Raw genomic sequence first — 21444 nt, 5'->3', positions numbered from 1 at the left:
TACTTTACTACCTAGTTTGAAGACGTCATCCAACATCGTGGAAAAAAATCAAGATATAAAGCAGACCTTCTATTTTCGGTAGTATCCTTAATCGCACTTGGATATATGAGATGCAAGCACTCACTGAAACGTTGCTTATTGAGTGACAGGATATAATTTATATATCTAAAAGTGAAATAAAAGAACCTTGCAAAATGTTTTTTTTATCATCGTTGAGATGGTTCTGTATGCATTTTGCTTTATGCGAGTACAAAACCATGTCGTTCAGCAGGGGGGTTTACAATTAGATCCCATTGAAATACCGACTGTCTGTTGAAATATAGGTCCACAATATTCAACAATTATGCTGTCGATCAAAAAGTCGAGCATTTTGATATCATCTTCGATGTATTTGTTAATTGAATCAGTGTAACTCTTAACAATATGAAAGAATGAGAAAAACCAATACCGTACGTTATAGTAATATATAAAAGTGAGATTTTTCATTCATTAAAACAAAGAGTACGTATTTACGACTCCCATTCTTGTTGAAAAAAAAGCCCAGTTTAGTGAGATTATGTGGCCTATCTTTTATTTGAGCATGGTCAATATTAGTATAAAGGTACTAAATTCTGTGAATAGGAAAATATTTGTTGCGATAGTTTTTCTTTTCATAAACGACGTGACATTTTTTTTTTGTAAAACGATCATAGGAATACAATGAATGCACAAAATGAATCATTGCTTGTAACTTATTATATTTAATAAAAATAATAAAACAGAAAACACCAAATGAGAAGTCGAAATAATGTTGTCAAAGAAGGACAGACAACACTTTAACTACAGGGAAAACAATTAAATGAAAAAAGTGTAACATCCGAAATAATTTAAATATAAATCTTTTAGATATATTGATCTAAATAACATCATAACTTTTAAAAATTCATACTCTTGCTTTTGTCCTTTCTACGATTCCCATTCCGTTTTTCATCTTCAAATGCCTGAAACGATGAATTAAATGTAAAGTAACTGTTGGAAAGGAATTTAATATTCGTTTAAATTCCTTTTTATTAATTTTTGCTTTATTTGGTTTCTTGATTTTCATCAGCAACTGTTATGAGTTTCAGATCAAATGAAAATCAAATTCCTCAAGGGCTTAGCAAATTACAAAACAAATCATTGAAATACTTTTTAACCAGTCAATATCAGTGGTAAAGCAGATAATAACATCGGAGACGTACTATAATGTATCTCGACTTCAAGTAAACACCAATGCCAAAGAAAGTTAGTTTGAATGTACTATTTTATATTTTGTTCATCAATATGTTTGCTTAAATCATAATTTATGATTCCTACCACTATTAAATAACTTTTTTTTTTAATTTTGAATAGACATACACATTGCTTACAAACACTTACGTTAGCTATGATCTTAGCGCGGATATGCATTATTTACTCGAAACCAAGGCATCAGCTTAACAACAAGTTTCTTTCATAATTCTACTCAATTACAACTGAACGTGTATTGTGATAATTTGAATTACCTTCAAAACTTCAGTGTCCTTTTCGTAAATTACAAATCTAACGTCTGTGATTGAAGTACTTGGATTATTGCGTCCAAACATTTCCACGTTGGAAAACATCATTCGTGCAACCTCTGACTTAGGATACCCAAGGTTTCCAGTTCCCAAAGCAGGAAAAGCAATAGAACTAAAACCAGATTTAGTGGCTGCTGCCAAGCAGTTTGTCATAAACATCTCTAATTCCTATGAATCAACAGATGGATCATTATGCAAAAACCGTTAAATTCATACATTTGAAATCATAAACGGCGAAAGATTAAGACATAAAAGACAAAATAGAGTTGTCATTTGAAAAAAAAAATCAACCGTAGGATTATATAACAATTGATTTTCGGTTACATAACAAACACAAAATTAAGTTTGTCACTTTCGGGAAAATAAACAATACAACAGACACAGTTAATATAAAAATAAGGAGATCGTATGCTTGCCAATGAAAAAACAATCCACCAAAGTTCCAATAAAGTGGATCTTAGCAATTATAGTCAACCGTACAGCCTTAATCAATGAGAAAAAACTATTGTAATGTCGGTTATGAAAGGCACCGACATGAAAAATGTTAAACAATTCACGAGAAAAACTAAATGCCTAATGTTTACCAAATCAATTCACGAAAAACAAACATGACATACTTGAATCAACGACAACCACTGAACTACAGGCTCCTGACATACAACAGGCACATAAAGGATGTGGCGGGGTTAAACATGTTTGTGAGCACTCAACCCTCCCTTTAACCTGGGAGAGTGGTGTAACAGCACACCATAAGAACAAACTGAAAAAATCAGTAGCAGTTGGCTTAACTCAAAATATCAGTACGAGGCACAAAAACAACTAACATAAAAACAACAGACACAAAGCACCGAAATAAGAGTACTCGCAGTTACTGAAAGCTTATTCAACGCCAATTACATCTAGTAAATAAATCATATTCTTCACGACTAAAGTACCAATCAGTACACATGCAACGGATTGAGTGTAAGACGTGATAAACAGTCTGAGAAACGCATGACCTTGTGCAATGCCAAACTTTAAGTAAACATTATCGACAGGATGTAGGATAACGAGTTCTCATGACTGTACATATATAGCAATATATGTTAAGTTATGTTTTATTTTTTCAGAAACAAAATCAATGTTAGTACCAATAAAAACAATATTTAAAGATTATACTACTGTATTAAATTGATAACCTTTAAGAATAAGTTTATGCAAAGGATAAATTAGTTAACATGGATCGTATCTAAATTTGCGGGCTTAGGATGTGATATCCAATTTTTGTACATGTACAGCCAAACTTCCTAACCAAATCTTGTATCTATGAAAGAATTTGGTAAAGGTTTAAATTCATATGTGTTAACGAAATCCCTGACTTAATATTTTATCAGTTATACATACATGTACATTACGTTCACTGAAATCTAAAACGCGACTACAAACACGGGCATAGCGAACAATATGTGAAATAAACACACGGTAAGAAGTGCTAAAGGAAACTCACATTCCAAAAAGAAAAAGTTAACAATCGGGAAAGAAAAATCGACTCTTTTGTCGTAACATTTTGTATAGAGTTTCCCGTGTAATACTGAAATATCCAAATATAGAAAAAGAACTATTATTTGTGTCTGTATTAGATAAGTCAACCTCACATCTTGGCTTAATCTAGAAATTGATAATGAGGGTCGGTTGAGAACTAAACTTTACAACAAAACAGATGATTTCAGCTTCCCAATTGTAAACTTTCCATTTTTATGAAGCATCATTCCAGCAGCGCCTGCATATGGATTATATTCTCGATTTCTAGAGAATGCATATTTTATCACGATTTCCTTAATATAGGGTTGCTGCTTACAATGAAGCTCTTAAACCGAGAGTTCCTATATAAGTTGAAACCATTGCTTCGAAAAATTTCCGAACGCCATCACGAAATGACGACGGATATGTTCCAAGTGACTTAATCACAGTCCCACCCTCTTTTCCTCAAATGTAACCAACCGAATACGCCAGTTCCGAGATACGGTAGTTAGTTATATCTGTCATGTGACTTTCATCACCACGTGATCAAAATGTATATACATTTGACCTCAGTTTACACCAACATAGCTAGATAATACAATTAATTATCTAATTAATACCACAATTTGATATTAATAAGTATTGTAATTTTCATTTTTATTAATAAATGTAATGTCAGTATTACAAATCTAATCTTGAATCAATCCTAATCCTATCTTATTTTTGGGAAATATTTTTACAAATTCAGATGTGACGTCACTTTGTGTGTTTTTTTAGAATTTCAAATGTGACGTCACTTTGTGCGTTGATGCTTTGGCTAACTCGGCTGTGTATTTTTATATGTTGGATTAAGTTGTTTTATGTAATGTATCCGTTTTTATTCTGTCGTTAGTCCCCACTTCGGTTTTATCATTTATATCTATTATATAGTCATTTTATAAAATTTACTGTTTGCAAAATTATAAATTATTCTAAATAATAAGGATGTTTTTGTCCCAGGCAGAAAACCCTGGCCGTGTTAGGCGCAACATTTTGGAAGTTTTGGTCCTCGGTGCTCTTCGGCTTTGTACTTGTTTTGGCTTTCAAGCTTTTTTCATCTGAGCGTCACTGTGCGGACGAGACGCACGTCTGGCGTATTGAATTTTAAGCCTAGTACCTTTTGTTAGCTATTATTCGTGTGTTTCTTTGTCCTATATGTTCTCCCATTTATTTGTATTGTGATCCTGTCATGTGATGTTGTCGTTTTGGTGTTGTGTTTGACGTTGCCATTAAAGCGGGAGGTTTGGCATGCCACAAAACCAGGTTCAACCCAACATTTTTTTCTTAAAATGTCCTGTACCAAGTCAGGAAAATGGCCATTTTTATATTATAGTTCGTTTCTGTGTGTGTGTTACATTTTAATGTTGTGTTTTTGTTGTGTCGTTGTTCTCCTCTTATATTTGAGGCGTTTCCCTCAGTTTTAGTTTGTAACCCGGATTTGTTTTTATCTCTATCGATTTATGAGTTTCGAACAGCGGTATACTACTGTTGCCTTTATTTACATCCATTTGAGGTTATCTTTTATCAATTTAAAATAAAATCATGAAATAATTTCATTAAGAATCGGACAAAACTAAACTACATAGGTCTTGTCAAAACATACACCGTGATCAGGTGCCATGTTTGTTTTCTTTGATCACGACGGTGCTATGACTTTATATCTCCTTAATCTAGCTATGCACAAGGGTATTGTAAGAATGACAATTAGGTGTCAAATTTAATTGCAATGAAAAAAATGGAATTGAATTAAATTATTGCATAGACAAATGTCGAAGATCGTCTACGTTTAAAAATTAATTAGTCGCCATTTTTTTTATCGCAATTTCGAAATTTTATCAAAACATACAAAATGTGTCCATTCTCTCAAAAAGAAAACAATGTTTGAATTTATGCTGCTTAAAGGTAAGGCAATGGCTGAAATCGTTTGCATCCATAAGTTATTTGATTTTCATCGTAAAAATATTACAAAATATCTTTTCACAAGTCGAGTTACGATGTCAGTGTAAACAATGCAGGATCGATGATATAAATCTTTATTTTGTGTGCGAGAGAGTTTTTCTAATAAATATACTAAAGTGAAGGTGGAATAAGTAATTTCTCAAAAGCAATAAGACACACTTAAAATATTTCAAATATAACTTTAAAATTAATAACTAAATGAATACATAGCCCGTCGTGTCGTTGTTTACTTCCGACAGCGGCCGCCACTTTTTCAAATATTGCAAACAAATTCCAAAATGTGAACTTTTCAATCAAATTTTGAAGCAAAAAGTTTTTTACCTAAACTGATTTGGATTTGGATTCTTCGCATTAAATGTATTGTCGACCTGTTTAGGGGTTGGAAGGATATTATTTAAAACAAATAAGTTGAGAAAATTGAAGATATAAAAAGGTCCCATTGCAATTTTATCGAGTGTTATCGAAGAAGTTAACATAGGCTGTGAGGTTATGGCACCTTGATTTTCAAACTTTATTTGAAGCAAGAAATCATATTTTTGAACTGAAATTGAGCATATTTAATTGTAAATAAGAAAAATCTTTATAACGCGGGGTTGAAAGGTAAAATACACAATGTATAAAAAAAAAGTTACGATCGTTTATTCTATGTAGCCCATTCATTTTCATTGATAAAACGATAGGCTATTAATGATAAACAATTGACTAGTAAAAGTCACGTGATGACCGCGATAGTTGGATATGACTGCACGAAATATTCGGGAAATAAAAATCTAATTACCTGGTAACCCTCCCGTAATCGTACGAGACATTGAGATCATGTACCTACGGAATATAAATTATTTCTAGACTATCCTGCAGAATGACGATCCTGAAGATGCTTGAAACTTTAATGCAGGTGCAGGAATAAAGGTTCGCCTTCAATCAGGTAAATGACGTCATAAGGGAGTTCATAATTGACGATCTTCTCCGGTGAAAGACATGGTTCAAGAAATAGCCTATTAGACTTATCGCCATTTGTACTAACATGACCAACCAGACTGGTTCCAAATATAAGCAGGATCTGCTTTCCCTTCCCGAGCATTTGAGTTTTGGTGGAGTTCGTGTTGCCCAGTTTTAATTTTTTTTATTTCGTATTTTTGTATTGTTTGCCTTTTGGTCGTTTTTCGTTTTTTCGCCATAGCATTGTCAGTTCGTTTTCGACTTATGAGTTTGATTATCACTTTGATACCTTTCTCCTCTCTTTTAGAATAAAATTGAGAATGGAAATAGGGAATGTGTCAAAGAGACAACAACCCGCCCATAGAGAGGACAACAGCCGAAGGCCACCAATGGGTCTTCAATGCAGCGAGAAACTCCCGCACCCGGAGGCGTCCTTCAGCTGTCCCCTAAACAAATATGTAAACTAGCTAGTTCAGTGATGATGGACGTCATACTAAACTCCAAATTATACACAAGAAACTAAAATTAAAAATGATACAAGACTAACAAAGGCCAGCGGCTCCTGACTTGGGACAGGCGCAAAAATGCGGCGGGGTTAAACATGTTTTTTTGAGATCTCAACCCTCCCCCTATACCTCTAGCCAATGTAGAAAAAACAAACGTACAACAGTACGCACAGTAAAACTCAGTTAAAGAGAAGTCCGAGTCCGATGTCAGAATAGGAAACAAAAGAAAATAAACAAAATGACAATAATACATAAATAACAACAGACTACTAGCAGTTACTGACATGCCAGCTCCAGACCTCAATTAAACTGATTTAAAGATTATGTCTTCATCATATGAATATCAGGCACAATCCCTCCTGTTAGGGGTTTAGTATCATACTATCATAAAATATATGAGAAGAACATTACCCGTGTCATGCCAACAACTGGTTTTAGAATAAATATGTTTAATTCCGATGCAAAGACCCTATAAGTGAATCAATATTAAAGCTAAAATATGCAATCTTTAATGACCTGACAACAGTATCGTAACTATATCCCTTCTTAATAAGTCTGTTTAAAGGTTTTGTTAGCTTTTGAGGTGAATACTGACATTTTTGTGCTTTGTAAAGAATATTATCATAAAAGATTGGATGTGAAATACCCGAACGTATAAGATGTCTGCATGTTGAGTTATATTTACGAATGATGTCCTTATACCGATGATAAAATTTAGTAAATGTTTTGACTAGTTTATGATATCGAAATCCCTGGTGTAATAATTTTTTTTTTTTTTTTTTTTTTAAATGTACAATTCAATATTTTTTTTTTTTTTTAACAACAATAATAATTTTTCAGTACTACATAAATTTCTCTCGCTAAAATCTAATACGTTGTTACATACACGAGCGAATCGTACAAGTTGAGATATATAAACACCATAAGATGGTGACAAGGGAACGTCACCATCTAAAAATGGATAATTAACGATAGGAAATGAAAAATCATCTCTTTTTTCATAAATTTTTGTATTAAGCTTCCCGTTAATGATATAGATATCAAGATCGAGGAAAGGACAGTGGTGATTGTTAGTATTAGCTTTATTTAAAGTAAGTTCAACAGGATAAATGTCTTTAGTATACATACTGAAGTCGTCATTATTCAGAGCCAATATATCATCCAAATATCTAAAAGTATTGTTAAATTTTTGTATCAGATGTTGTTTTGATGGGTCTTTGCTGATTTTAGTCATAAATTGTAACTCATAACAATACCAAAGCAGGTCCGCAATAAGTGGTGCACAGTTAGTCCCCATTGGAATTCCGATAACTTGACGATATACGGAATCTCCAAAGCGAACAAAAATGTTATCAAGTAAAAATTCAAGGGCAGATATAGTATCAAAGCATGTCCAATTGACATAGCTCTTTAGTTTGTTGCTACTAAAAAATGACCTAAAAGAGTTTGAACATATGTATTCGCATTCCGACTTCTTAAATGCCCATTTATTTAGGTGTGTGAATTTTTTCTAAATAAGAATATGAGGCAAAGTGGTATATAGGGTAGAAAAATCAAAACTTTGAACAGATTCAAAATCACCAATATATGCATGTAATTTATCAAGTACTTCCAACGAGTTTTTGACACTCCAAAAGTAGTTAATTCCACTATTTTCAAAGGCCTTATTTGAACAATTTATTATCAGGTTTTTGATTGTACCAAGTGTACTAGTAAGTAGAATAGACAATTTAGTAGTGGAACAATGACTTAAGGACGAAATAAATCTATATTTGTAAGGGGATTTGTGTAGCTTCGGAAGCCAGTACATAGTTGGGACTTTCATTGTATTTGGTTCTGCTTGTAAAGAAGTAGCTAATAGTTTATGTTTGTTACAGATATCGTTTTCTGAAAATGAAGTCAGTTGGAATGTTGGTGAATTCGTGATTTCCGAACTCTACATTGTACTTTATGGTATTTTCAGCTAGAAGTTAAAAACAATTTGTATAACTTAGAGTATTCAATTTATCTTTACTGAAAATAAGAATCGGGGATAAAATATCATAAAAGGAGATGGAGGATTACGTTAATAATATGTCAACAAACGACTCAAAAACGTCATCTTAAGTTCAACACATTATCTATACAATAATGTAGGCTAAAAATCGACCGAAGTCCAGAAAAGGTGTGCAGAGATTTAACTGAAAAAAGTAAAATAACAAAAATACCGAACACCAAGGAACATTGAAAACGGAAAGTCCTTTATCAAATGACAAAATCAAAAGCTCAAATACATCAAACGAATGTAAAACAACGGTCATTATCCTGACTCGGAACAGGCATTTCCTTATGTAGAAAATGGTGGATTAAACCTGGTTTTATAGCTAGCTAAACCTCTCACTTGTATGACAGTCGCATAGAATTCCATTATATTGACAACAATGTGTGAGTAAAACAAATAAACATAATAGGTAAAAATGTCAAAAATTGGGGTACAGCAGGCAACTTTGTGATATAATCTTAATCACTATAACAAATAACTATTTCAACAAAGAAAAACAGTCCTGTTGATATGACATCATGCGATCGTGCGCTGTAATTCATAAACTGTTATCACAGAGATATACCTCGCCTTTTTGTAATTTTGATAATGCAAATGTTGAAATTAAAATAGCAATACTTTATCATGTAAGTTATGCAAATATTCAAAGTCGATGAACCATGACTGAAGGTACATGGCTAAACAATCTCAATGGAATGAGATGTGCCAATGCTAATACAACTGCATACCAAATACCATTGACTTATTATAAGTCGATCCCTTTAAACAAACCTGAACACCAACATTAACTTGTAAACTATGTAAAAGTTTCAAAGTCAATGAACCATTATCAGAGTTGGGGCTTTATAATCTCCATGGAAACGATACTTGCAAATGCCAAAAAATTTGCATACCAAATATCATTGACTTAACATTAGCAGTTCATCTTAAACTGATCTAATCACAAACTAATACATGTAAACTAAGCAAAAGTTTCAAAGTAAATAGACAATGACTGAGGGGGCGGGGCCAAATATTCTCCATGGAAATGAGATGCGCTAATGCTTATACAACTGAACACCAATTAACATTGGCCTACCACTAATGGTTCCCCTTGAACTGACCTAATCACAAACTAATACATGTTAACTTAGCAAAATTTTCAAAGTCTATAGACAATGACTAAAGGGGCAGAGCCAAATAATCTCCATGGAAATGAGATATGCCAATGCTTATACAACTGCATACCAAATATCATTGACCTACCACTAGTGGTTCCCCATAAATTGACCTTATCACAAACTAATACATGTAAACTATGAAAAGTTTCAAAGTCAATAGACCTTGACTGAGGGGGCGGGGCCAAATAATCTCCATAGTAATGAGATGTGCAAATGCTAACACAACTGCATACCGAATATCATTGACCTACCACTAGTGGTTCATCATGAACTAGACCTAATCACAAACTAATACATTGTTGACGCCGTCGCCGCCGCCGTCGCCGACGCCGGAAACAGCATACCTATGTCTCGCTTTTTGACTCCGTCAAGGCGAGACAAAAACTATAAGTCAGTGAATGAATGTTATCCACAAAGGACAAAAATATTATATTATAACATTTATTGAAAGATGTATTTATTTTTACAGCTAAATCGAAAGATTTAAAAGTAAACCCTGCCATGCATTATAAATAACCGTTGTAATCATTTTCAATTTCCATGAGTCTCTTTATTTGTGATAAATGTGTTCAAACCTTTTACCAAATTCTGATATTTATATACCTGGAAAGAATAATCAACAATAGGAGAGAAAAGGTCGTCCCGTTTGTCATTAAATACCGCAAAAAGATTATCATAAGAAATTATTATATCACAATGACCATTATTTGAGTTGGATAGAGTATGTTAGAATTTTTGTGTTCGATACTGACTTTATCACGGTAAAATATCGGGTGACCCGAAAGCCTCTTATAACGCGATTACGTCAAATCGAAAACAAAAAAAACTATGAATAGTTGTCTCATTGGTAGTCATACCACATATATTAATTTTCATATGGTACAGGTAGTCCCACAAGAGTTATCGAATGTGTGTACATTAATTATTTTTGTTGCATCATCTCTGAAGCAATTGTGGCACCTTTCAGGTAACTATGATGTGTTGCGTTTGAATATGAATTGTAACACTTTTTACGGATTAACATATTTAACAAATTTTTCTCAATACATACAAAAACACATCGAAGCAGCACCAGATCATTTAACATTTCAACTTATAGATGAAAACTTAGATTGATATAGTAAGGTGAGCAATAAAACACCCTGCGGATGTCGACATAAATTCGACGAAATTCAATCAGATTCAAATTGTCCGTACATGTGCACACCATTCTGACAATACCGCTTTTAAGAAGCCACACAAATTTAATTGAAACAATGACAAAATTGCATTCACAAAAACACCCGTGCTATCTGCTGAAAAAAATCACGTGCTGTATTTGTGAAAAGGAAAGTAGATCCCTGCGCGATGCTCTCTCACAAATATCATTGCTAAAATAGACAATCCCCCCCCGAAAATTTTTTTAAGAAACGCACACACAGTGGCACCCATTGATACAAAATATAAATAATTTGGCACTACTAAGGCTACCTCAAGTTTAACTTAGTTTGTGGCATGATTTTTGAATGAATAAAATTCTATAGCGTCCAAAGTGTAAAAAAATTGGACAGTTTTCGACTTTTATTCAACTATAAAAGTTCCATAACTGCGCACTGTCAAATCAGATATATATAAAAAACAAAAGAGAGCTTATTTCAAAAGATATAATCGGTAAACAAACCACCAAAGTTTCACGAAAACTGCTTAAAGCGTTTTTGAGTTATTGTCAGAAAATTGGAAATTCTCCCCTTTTTATGAGTAAAGTCCCAGTACTCAAAAACGTAAAATCAGAAATTTTCAAAAATAAGAAGGGAACTTATTTCAATATATATTAACAATTCAGCATAGCTTCATGAAATTGCTCAATGCATTTTTGGGTTATAGTCAGAAAACTGGAAAATCAACCATTTTTTATAAATAAAATCCCAAAACTCGAAAACGTAAAATGTAGAATATATGAAAATCGAAAGGAGGCTTACGTCAATAGATATAACCAATTCACCAAAATTTCATGAAAATTTGTGGCTTTTTTTTTAGTCCTAAGTGTTGACGACGGACGGACAGACGGTCAATGGTATACAATAATACGTCCCGTAAACAGGCGTATAAAAACAAACATCAGTATTAATTAGCAAACAACTAATTGCTTTATACATGTATAAATAAGAAGTTGTATATGTGGTATGATTACCAATGAGACCACTCGCCACCAGAGACTAAATGACATAGAAATTAACAACTAAATGTCACCATATGTCCTCCAACAGTGAGCAAAACCCATACTGCATATATATATAGCAAGCTATAAAAGTCATCGAAAGGACATATTTAAAACAATTCAAACGAGAAAACTAATGGCCTGGTTTAGGTACAAAACAATAAACGAAAACAAAATATGATATACAGCAACAAACGTCAACCACTGAGTTACATGCTCCTGACTTTGGACAGACGCATACATAATGTGACGGGGTTAAACATATTTGCTGGCGTCGAATCCTCCCGCTAACATGGGACAGTGGCGAACAGCACGACAGTAGAACAAACTATTAAGATACATAATTTTTTTTATTAGATGTTATTAGCTTTGAACTAGCTGTCAGTAACTGCGAGTACTCTCAGATCTGTACTTAGTGTCCTTTTTGTTGTTAACGATGAGGGATGGATAAATACCCTGCCACAAACGGTCTGTGTATTTGTTTGATGTTTTTCTGCTTTGTATCTATCTGATGAGTTGAGCCTTTTTCAACTGATTTTCATAGTTTGTCTTAAGTTGTGCTGTCCCAGGTTAGGGGGAGGGTTGAGCGCTCACAAACATGTTTAACCCCGCCATATTCTTTATGTGCCTGTCCCAAGTCAGGAGTCTGTAGTTCAGTGGTTGACGTTGGTTCATGTCTGTCATATTTGTTTTTCGTAAATTGTTTTGTAATAAATGAGGCCGTTAGCTTCCTCAATTGAGTTGTTTCATATTTTTCATGTCGGGGCCTTTTATAGCCGACTATACGGTTTGTGTTTTCTCATTGTTGAAGGCCGTACGGTTGCCTATAATTGCTTACATCAACTTTGGTGGATAGTTGTCTCTTTGGCAATCATACCTCATCTCCTTATTTTTATATAAAAATCAGTTGAAAAGGCTTAACTCATCAGATCGATACAAAGCACATAAAAACCCTAGAACAAACACAAAACACACAAAGTACAGATATGAAAGTACTCGCAGTTACTGAAAGCTAGTTTAAAGCCAACAATAACAACTAATAAAAAATTATGTGTCTAAGACATAAATATCAATCATATCCAACATACAATGCATTAAGTGTTAAGACGCAAAGAAGTCATGGACGAACATGACCATGTGCAATGCCAAAATATAGGTATCGACATATTTAAGAACCGTGAATAATCATATGTGTAGAACAATAATATTTAGATCGGTTTAAATTTACCGATAACAAAATCAATATTTATTTCGATAAAACAATATTCAAGATCTAATCACAATGTTGAATTGGTAACATTTTAGAATAAGTTTATTTAAAGGATTGATCAGTTGAAGCGGATCGTATCTAGATTTACGGGCTCGGTAAACAACATCACCGTAAAATTTAGGATGTGCTGTCCCGTTTGTAATAAGTCTTCTACAGGTTTTAATGTACAATGCAAGTTTTGTAACTAAATAAGGATTTAACAGAACTGTAACAAATATAAACACATACTTGTTTTTATCGAAAGAACAGTTTACTAATAAAAAAAATTGTGTGTGATAACATTTTGTGGTAGAATAATCAGACAGACAAGAGAATTCATAAATAAAATAATAAATAATAAAACTTTACTGCTAAGAAACGTAGTATTCAAGATTTTCAAAAACTTTCTGAGGCTTCAGGAAACAGTTTAACCAGCAACAAATCTTTTTAAATATCGATATTAAAAATCAAACCTTTGGTGCTTCCGTCGGAGACCATCCAGTGAGAGCTCCATGATAAACGCTTTTGCATTCTAACTTTCCCCCATTTGTCACAGCTATTTCTCCAGGATTTACACCATTGGGATATTTTTTGGTGCACTCTGACTGTAATGTTTTTCCACCAGCATTCAGAAGGGATTGTGAAACTGCGCCGTGTGTCAACTGAAGGTCTTTGGATGTCGAATTGACTATAGCATCAACCTACAGTATAAATAAGAAGGTTAATTAGAAATTAAAACATCAATTGAAGAACACATAGCCAATCAAAACATACTAAGGAAACAAACTATATCCCCTAAATATCAGAACACCGAAAAAACTAAACATTTAGAAACAGAAAAACCATCTGACAAAGGAGGATGTGCTCATCGCCAAGTGTATAATACAGATAAAAAAAACTTGTCCAACTAGTTTCAGTCGTAGCACTTGTAATACATTTGCAAATCCAGTGATAAGTAAAACGTTGATTGAGGATTATATTATATAAAGATTATGACTGCGTAAAATAAAACATTTCCGTTTATTTATTAATTGTTGGATATCGATTTCAGTGCGCACGACACTTGTCATTGAAATTTGCCGTTACAAAATTTTGAATTAATTACTTTAGATTAAGGAATTAATCTACCTCGGGTAAAGCTCTGAGTCTTTGCCCGGCTTTGGCTAAATGAAAAAAAATATCATGCGTCCAAAGCGCTTTTCTGGATTTACCTTCATCAGGGACACTCAAAGCCGAATATTTGCAATTGGAAGCCAAAGAACCGAAATAGTTGAAGAGCTATATGACCAAAAAACAAACTATAATAGCCAAATCCATCTAATGTCAAAATTTAGTTTTGTTATAAATCATGTAAGGACCAAAGTACTGACTTCTGAGCTGATGATACCCTGGAGGACTGATAATCGACCAGCAGCGGTATCGACCCAGTGCTGTAAAACTAAAACAACACTTTATAAATTTCATGCGTCCGAAGAAATTTTCTGGATTAACTTTCATCAGGAACGCCCAAAGCCGAATATTTGGAAGCCAAGGATTTATTAGAACCGAACATGCCAAAACAGTTGAAGAGTTATACAACCAAAAGGACCTAAAATCAAAAGCCAAATCAATCTTAGGTCAACTTTGCCTGAAGAAATTGAAACCTTAGTTTCTTTATAATTTCTAACTTTATAAACCGACAAATTTAGAAAAGTTTGTTATAAATCATGTCAGTACCGAAATACTGACTACTGAGCTGATGATACCATCGGGACTAATAGTCCACTAACAGCGATATCGACCAAGCACTTTAAAAATGAAAACAACAATTTTATAAATTTTATGAGTCTAAAGCGCTTTTCTGGATTCACCTTACATCAAAAACGCTCAAAGCCTAGTATTTGGAAGCCAATGAAGAATAAAAACCTTACCAGTTGAAGAGCTATAAAAAAAATAGCCAAATTCATCTACGGTCAACGATTTGAAACCTAAATTACTAAATTTTTTAAAAGGATAATTTTAGATTCGTCCATATCTCTTATGGTATTCACATAAAAAAGGACGATGAAAATCGCCCGTCTTTATACTGGATATTTAAACGTCACAAAAATCCTTATTAATAACGATATATATCTGGGTCGTCAATATGTTCGACTAACCATCTTTCTAAAGTTCTAACAACCATTCTTTCTACAATAAAAGATGGCGGTCAGACGTATTGTGTGTGATGAGGTATATTCAACCAGTGGTGTCAGTGCTCCAATATCTTCAATCACAATCTTTACAATTTTGCAATAATATAAAAATATTTGATCTTTCTACGCTTTACACTATTATTCGCCGTGTTCAATTGAAAGATCGACTACATCGTCTCATTAAGCAGAGATTAGATACACATTTCCCGTTTTACATCACGACAAATTTTATTTCGTGAAGAACCACATTTATCCGGAATAGATTACATTAGCTGTATATGGCAAAACCATTCTGAAATCTTGGCCCTCAATGCTCTTGAACTTTGACTCTACTTGGCATTGATAATTTTTTTGATTCGAGTGTCACTGATGAGCCTTTTAAAGACGAAACGCGCGTCAGGCGTACTATTTTAATCTGGTATCTATGATGAGCTTATATCCCACCACAAATACATCGCAGATATTACCTTGATTTGACACTTCCTAATCTATTTACGAGATTTAAACATCGGTAAACTACTGTCGCCTTAATTCACCATTGTGTAATATAAAAAATAATTGGTAAATATATGTAACATGGACATTCAATACTAATCTATCAAGCTACCGTAAAACTTGCAACATTGTTTAAACGAAACAACAACTGAGTGTGTTTTTAACTTTATTGATGATATTATTTAGTAAATATTAGTACTTATTGCATCAATCATTGATCCAATAATCATCAATAAATTCACGGATGCTACCAAGGGGCAATCGAAAATTGTAACCTGAAAATAAAACATTAAAAACATCGGCTAAGAAAACAAAGGAAAGACATAGAACAGTTTGCAAAACACCATACACAAAATTAATTGCAGAGCAACTTGGTCTTCTTCAAAAACTGGGGTTGTACTCACGTGCTATCAAAAAAGCAGTTCCTGTTTCACTAGTGGCACTTATCGTGTTACTTATGGGAAATAAAAATTAGTGACATTCGCATTCAATGTGAGATGGGATTGGGACAACGACAAATTAAGCATTGCCGTTGTCATCTGTGACACAGATATTCCATTAATACAACCGAAACAAAATGGCATTCTTAAAGCTTTTATAATGATGTAATTAATAAAGGCGTTAGAATTTGAAATGAGCGAAAATTTGCCAATGTAATGAAGATTAATATGATTAACAATATATCCGGTCTTGACAGCGAAACACTCTAAAAATAATATGGCATGTATTTTTCTAAATATAAATGCAAGACACCTATTCAATTTGCCCTAGAATGAGTACAGATGCATTTGTTACTGTGACTGCGCAAACTTTGCGAATATGTCATTATAAAGAAACTGGACTATTTTTTCCCTAAGGTAAAATGCCCTTGATATAATTTTCACAGTTTTGAAAAATTCCCACAGTAATGTGTTTTCTAGTTCAATTTGATGATCCTTTGTCACCATTATTTGATGCGTTTCCCTCAGTTTTAGTTTGTAACCCGGATTTGTTTTTATCTCTATCGATTTATGAGTTTCGAACAGCGGTATACTACTGTTGCCTTTATATATTAACTGGACATAATTACAAATCTAATATTCAATAATTGCATGTTTTATTATATATCTAACTCTATCCAAATCGAAAAAACTGCATCTCAATCTTATATTTATTCTTAATGAGATCTTTTGAAACTGTATTGTATAGTTTTCATTACTGTTAATTACAAATAATCATAATAAAACGTCATAAAAAAAAACATATATAATACCAAAATTCAATCTGCAGTAACTCAAATTTGCCATCTCTTAGAATATTTTGACATTCAGAGAGGTTGTAGACAAGGTGATCCTTTGTCACCATATATGTTTGTACTGTGTACAGAGATATACCAAATAATGACCAAATTAAAGGAATCACTATAGATGACTCAGAGTATCTCATTTCACAATATGCATATGATACTTCTCTTGTCAGAGTCTTTGGATGCATCTCTCCGTACTCTAGACAAATATGCAGGTTTATCAGGCCTTAATATGAATTTAGACAAGACCAAAGTTGTGGATTAGAAAGAAAAAGTTTAGCCAAGAAACTATGTGTGTAACATGGGGATTAGAATGGGATTTTAGCAGATTTACACTTCTTATAACTCCATGGATCTTAATGAAATTGAAAATTTAGACTATGATCCCAAGATGAAAGAAATCGAAAATACTATAAAACAATGGACAAACCAAATACTGTCAGCCCAATTGGAAAAATAATTGTAATATAACACTTATAATATCAAAATTGAACCATTTATTCCAGTATATACCTAGTCCAAATAGTACAAAGCTTGAAAATTTTACTGACAAAATATTTTCCTTTATCAGGGATAACAAACCAGATAAAGTTAAAAGAGACACTTTATTCAAACCACATTGTGCAGGAGGTCTAAAAATGATAAACATTGAAAACTAAAGGAAAGGTTCAAAACTAACCTGGATAAGAAGAGGTAATAGAAATAATTCAAAACTTGCGAAACTATTCCTCTTTTCAGAAAATTTGAATTTTATGGAAATGTAATTTCTTTACCCTTATAAAAAGCTGAAAAATCCATTTTGGAAAGAAGTATTTGATGCTTTAAAGGATCTTAAAAACACACAAGATAAATCTCAAATTAACACATGCAATATATGAAGAATGATGAAATAAATAAATCAATCAGTTTTATATAAAGATTGGACTCAAAAAGGGGTTTGGCTGATTTGTTAGATGAATATGGAAATTTCATGACTTTTGATAATATAAAAATGTATACAATAGCAAAACTAATTTCATTACATATCAAGGCGTTCTTTCTGTATTTAAAATTATATATGTCACAATGATTTGGTGAGAAGTACGGCCAAGTTTTGCCTTCAGTTATAAAAACATTTAAATCGAAACTATTTATGATTTCTTTCATTATTTAGCCTTACAAATTTAAGATTAACTATTACCTCCTGTAAAGCTACCTGGCCCCGAAGAACAGTGATTGCTATTGGACCCGACGATGGCTGGCTCATATCGTCATCATCATCATCATCATAATCATCATCAAAGTCGTCATCAGACAGCGCCACTTTAAACAATGAACATCATAAGTTATAATATGAAATATATTAACTACCATAAACCCGATAAATGCAAATGCATGTTAATCAAATAATAATAGAAATACAAAATTTTACATATGTTATTATTCTTTTAGATGTTCTGATAATCTGTGATAGAATTTTTTTTTTACAATGGTGTTGTATTTGATATACTACTTTGACATATGTATACGTTGATGACTATTGTTGTATCATCAAAACCATTTTAAATTACATTTCTATCTACAAACGCTCTTCATAGATACTAGGCTTATAATTTTGTACGCCAGACAAGCGTTTTGTCTACATTTAACTCATTAGTTACCAATTATTGTATCTGAACTAAGGTCATTTTGATGTTATTGTTAAAATACATAGTAAACCCTTTATTTTCATCGATACTTAAATTTGACAGTTTATATATCGGCTTGAATAACAAATATTATATATTATATATATAAAATATTAATAAATGTTATATTATTTTTGCTTATTTTTGCGTTTAAATTTGACAAAGGCTTTTCCAAAAATTTATTACTAGAAGATCGGAACTTAGGTAGGGGTATTTCATCTGTTTAGCTTATTTCAATGCATTACAAAACTATCACAATTCTGTTTATGGTACCTGAAAATCATAAACGGTGCCAATTTCACTGCACCAAATGCGCATTTTTGACATTTATTGTCTCTTCAGTGAAGCGGAATGTCTAAATATTTGGACATACAAAACCTGAAACAAACATTGAAGAACTAATAAAACCACAAAGGACAAAATGTAAAGCAAAACAAAATTGAATTCCTACCATTTTGGTCTGGTAAAACCCTTAAAAGTAACATCGATTATGGGAAAAAAAGTTTATGCCATGTCTATAAGCAGTCTGAAAATTGTTTTTTGTATAAATCCATTCGAGGTTTAACTAATAACAATATGAAAAATGAATGATACTATCGTGAAATTGTCAACCAAAATATAACAAAAATCATAGCATTTAATAACCAATTAACAATTATATCGTAGCCTTAGACTGAATCTTATTGATTTTGAATACTAATTTCATCTGTCAATTATTGTCATGTACCAAGAGAAAAAACTGAAACATTTTTTCAAATATATAACAATGCACTTTTCCCACAAAGTAATAAGGTAATTTTGGAGAGGCAAACTATCAGATTCATCCAATCAAAATTGTTGAATAAAATATAAATTACCGACACAGTTTAACTAGTATACTCTTTACCCTAATAATTTGGATGTAAAAAAAAATGGATCATATAACAAATTAAAACTGTGTAAAAAACTTATATATCAAAAACTTTTATAAATGCAACATTTATAATTCTCATTAAAAGTAAAATGATATATAAATCTCATTAAGTACATGTTGAAGGGGCATTAACTGTCAAATTCATGTTCACCGATTTGACTAAAATTCTTATATTTGATGAATAACATACTCAAACGCATATCCAAATTACAAAAAGTCTAAAATAAAAAATAACCAATGCTTGGACTCGAAAATATATATCAGCATTTCGTGTGTATTTTTGTTTAGACGTAATCTAATTAACCATCATGATGACCTCCGAAGACTGCTGACGGTCATATAACCCGAAATAAACATAAATAGAAATAGAAATAGATAGCGACCACGTACAAATGGATTTTTCCAAGTCTGTTTGATTTCATATTGTCGGTTCAAAAGTATGTTTATCATCGTTTTTACCTGTATAAGAATGATTTTTTATGGATTGAATCAGTCAACCAAATGGTTGATCCTTGTTTCACTTACAATTTTGACATTATTTTCCTTTTAATTGCTGAATACATGAGTAACCAATCTCCAGCTAAGGGGTTAAATTGAGGGTCACATAAATACTGATTCAATGAGGTCGAATTATTCACTTGCAAGTAAATTATTCATCAGCGATGTTTCTTAGCTTATTTTGACAAAATTGAACCAAACTGGCTGCTAGAAGCGAATTATTATTTCATTATTTCACTTTCATTAATGATCGCACAAAAAAAAAATCCTATCTTATTTTTTATATGTATCGTAGCTAATTCACCTTTAAAACAGGGGGATTTTATTTTTAATACAGAAGGCTTTACTAGTAAAACATATTAGATAATTGGAATAATTGATTTGGTTTTGAAATGTAAATCTTTTCTTCATTTAAAATCATGCGCTTATTTCTTCACTGAAATAATATAGAATAATCTGGAAAGCTTAAGGGAAAATAAGCATACAAGCACATGTGTAAGAAAAAAGAATAAAGACTAAGGGAAAATTGGCTATAAGTAAAATAGTTTAATTGAACTTTATAAATATAGCTTTGTTAATTTTTATCAACCTTAAGTCGCTTTTATTTCGTCAATTTAACAGAACACATAAGTATAAAGTATTTTTTGTGAATACACTTTATGCACTAATATGGATAAAAAACAATTGTGATTCAAATTCTTATAACTTTTTGGTGAACATGGGCGTCTGATGAGTGGACAAGGGACATTTCCCCCAACCCCTCACTTCTATCGACAGTGGTTGGAAAAACTATGTCGCCCTCTATATGTAAAAATAGTTAAGAATTTTTCAGAAAATAAAGAATTGCCTTTCAACTTTCTTTTCAAATTTTGTTATATTCAATATGTTCAAAACTCTCAACTAGTCTCGCCCCTCCGTTTACTCCAAGTTTAATCAACTACTATTTTTTAATACAAAAAAGCATATGTCTATCAAAATCTGCCAATTACTATTTTCTTACTGGTGATTTGTCAACACATGATAGATCAGTTGGTCAATTTGTTTTGTCAGTACGGTTCACATTTATTTTCCTTAAACCAATTTAAGAAAAATTAAAAACCAATTGTTCAAAGAACAATTGAAGGTCTTTCCACATCAATTTTCTAAATAATTGATAGGAAGCTACTTCTGGTTTACTCAAAGTTATTAATAGCGTCAAAGTATAGATTTCTTCATACTGATTCAATAAATAAATGGTTTCTATAT

The 21444-nt window shown here is 32.3% G+C and overlaps 1 protein-coding gene across 1 annotated transcript in view; it reads right to left on the bottom strand.

Annotated features, from left to right (window-relative positions):
- Positions 1–914: 914 nt before the first annotated feature.
- LOC127715820 (protein mono-ADP-ribosyltransferase PARP14-like) overlaps positions 915–21444 on the bottom strand; it is a 42128-nt gene continuing 21598 nt past the window's right edge. Inside the window, exons 7-10 of the mRNA XM_052221961.1 lie at positions 18302–18423; positions 13641–13868; positions 1524–1745; positions 915–980 (exon numbers count right to left, since the gene is read on the bottom strand). Of these exons, the coding sequence (XP_052077921.1) occupies positions 915–980; positions 1524–1745; positions 13641–13868; positions 18302–18423 (638 nt within the window). The remainder of the gene's footprint in view (positions 981–1523; positions 1746–13640; positions 13869–18301; positions 18424–21444) is intronic.

Source organism: Mytilus californianus, unplaced genomic scaffold, assembly GCF_021869535.1.
Source record: "Mytilus californianus isolate M0D057914Y unplaced genomic scaffold, xbMytCali1.0.p SCAF_9, whole genome shotgun sequence".
Lineage (NCBI taxonomy): Eukaryota > Metazoa > Mollusca > Bivalvia > Mytilida > Mytilidae > Mytilus > Mytilus californianus.
Note: the sequence above shows the minus strand (reverse complement) of the source record. Positions and strands in the feature narration are given on the sequence as shown.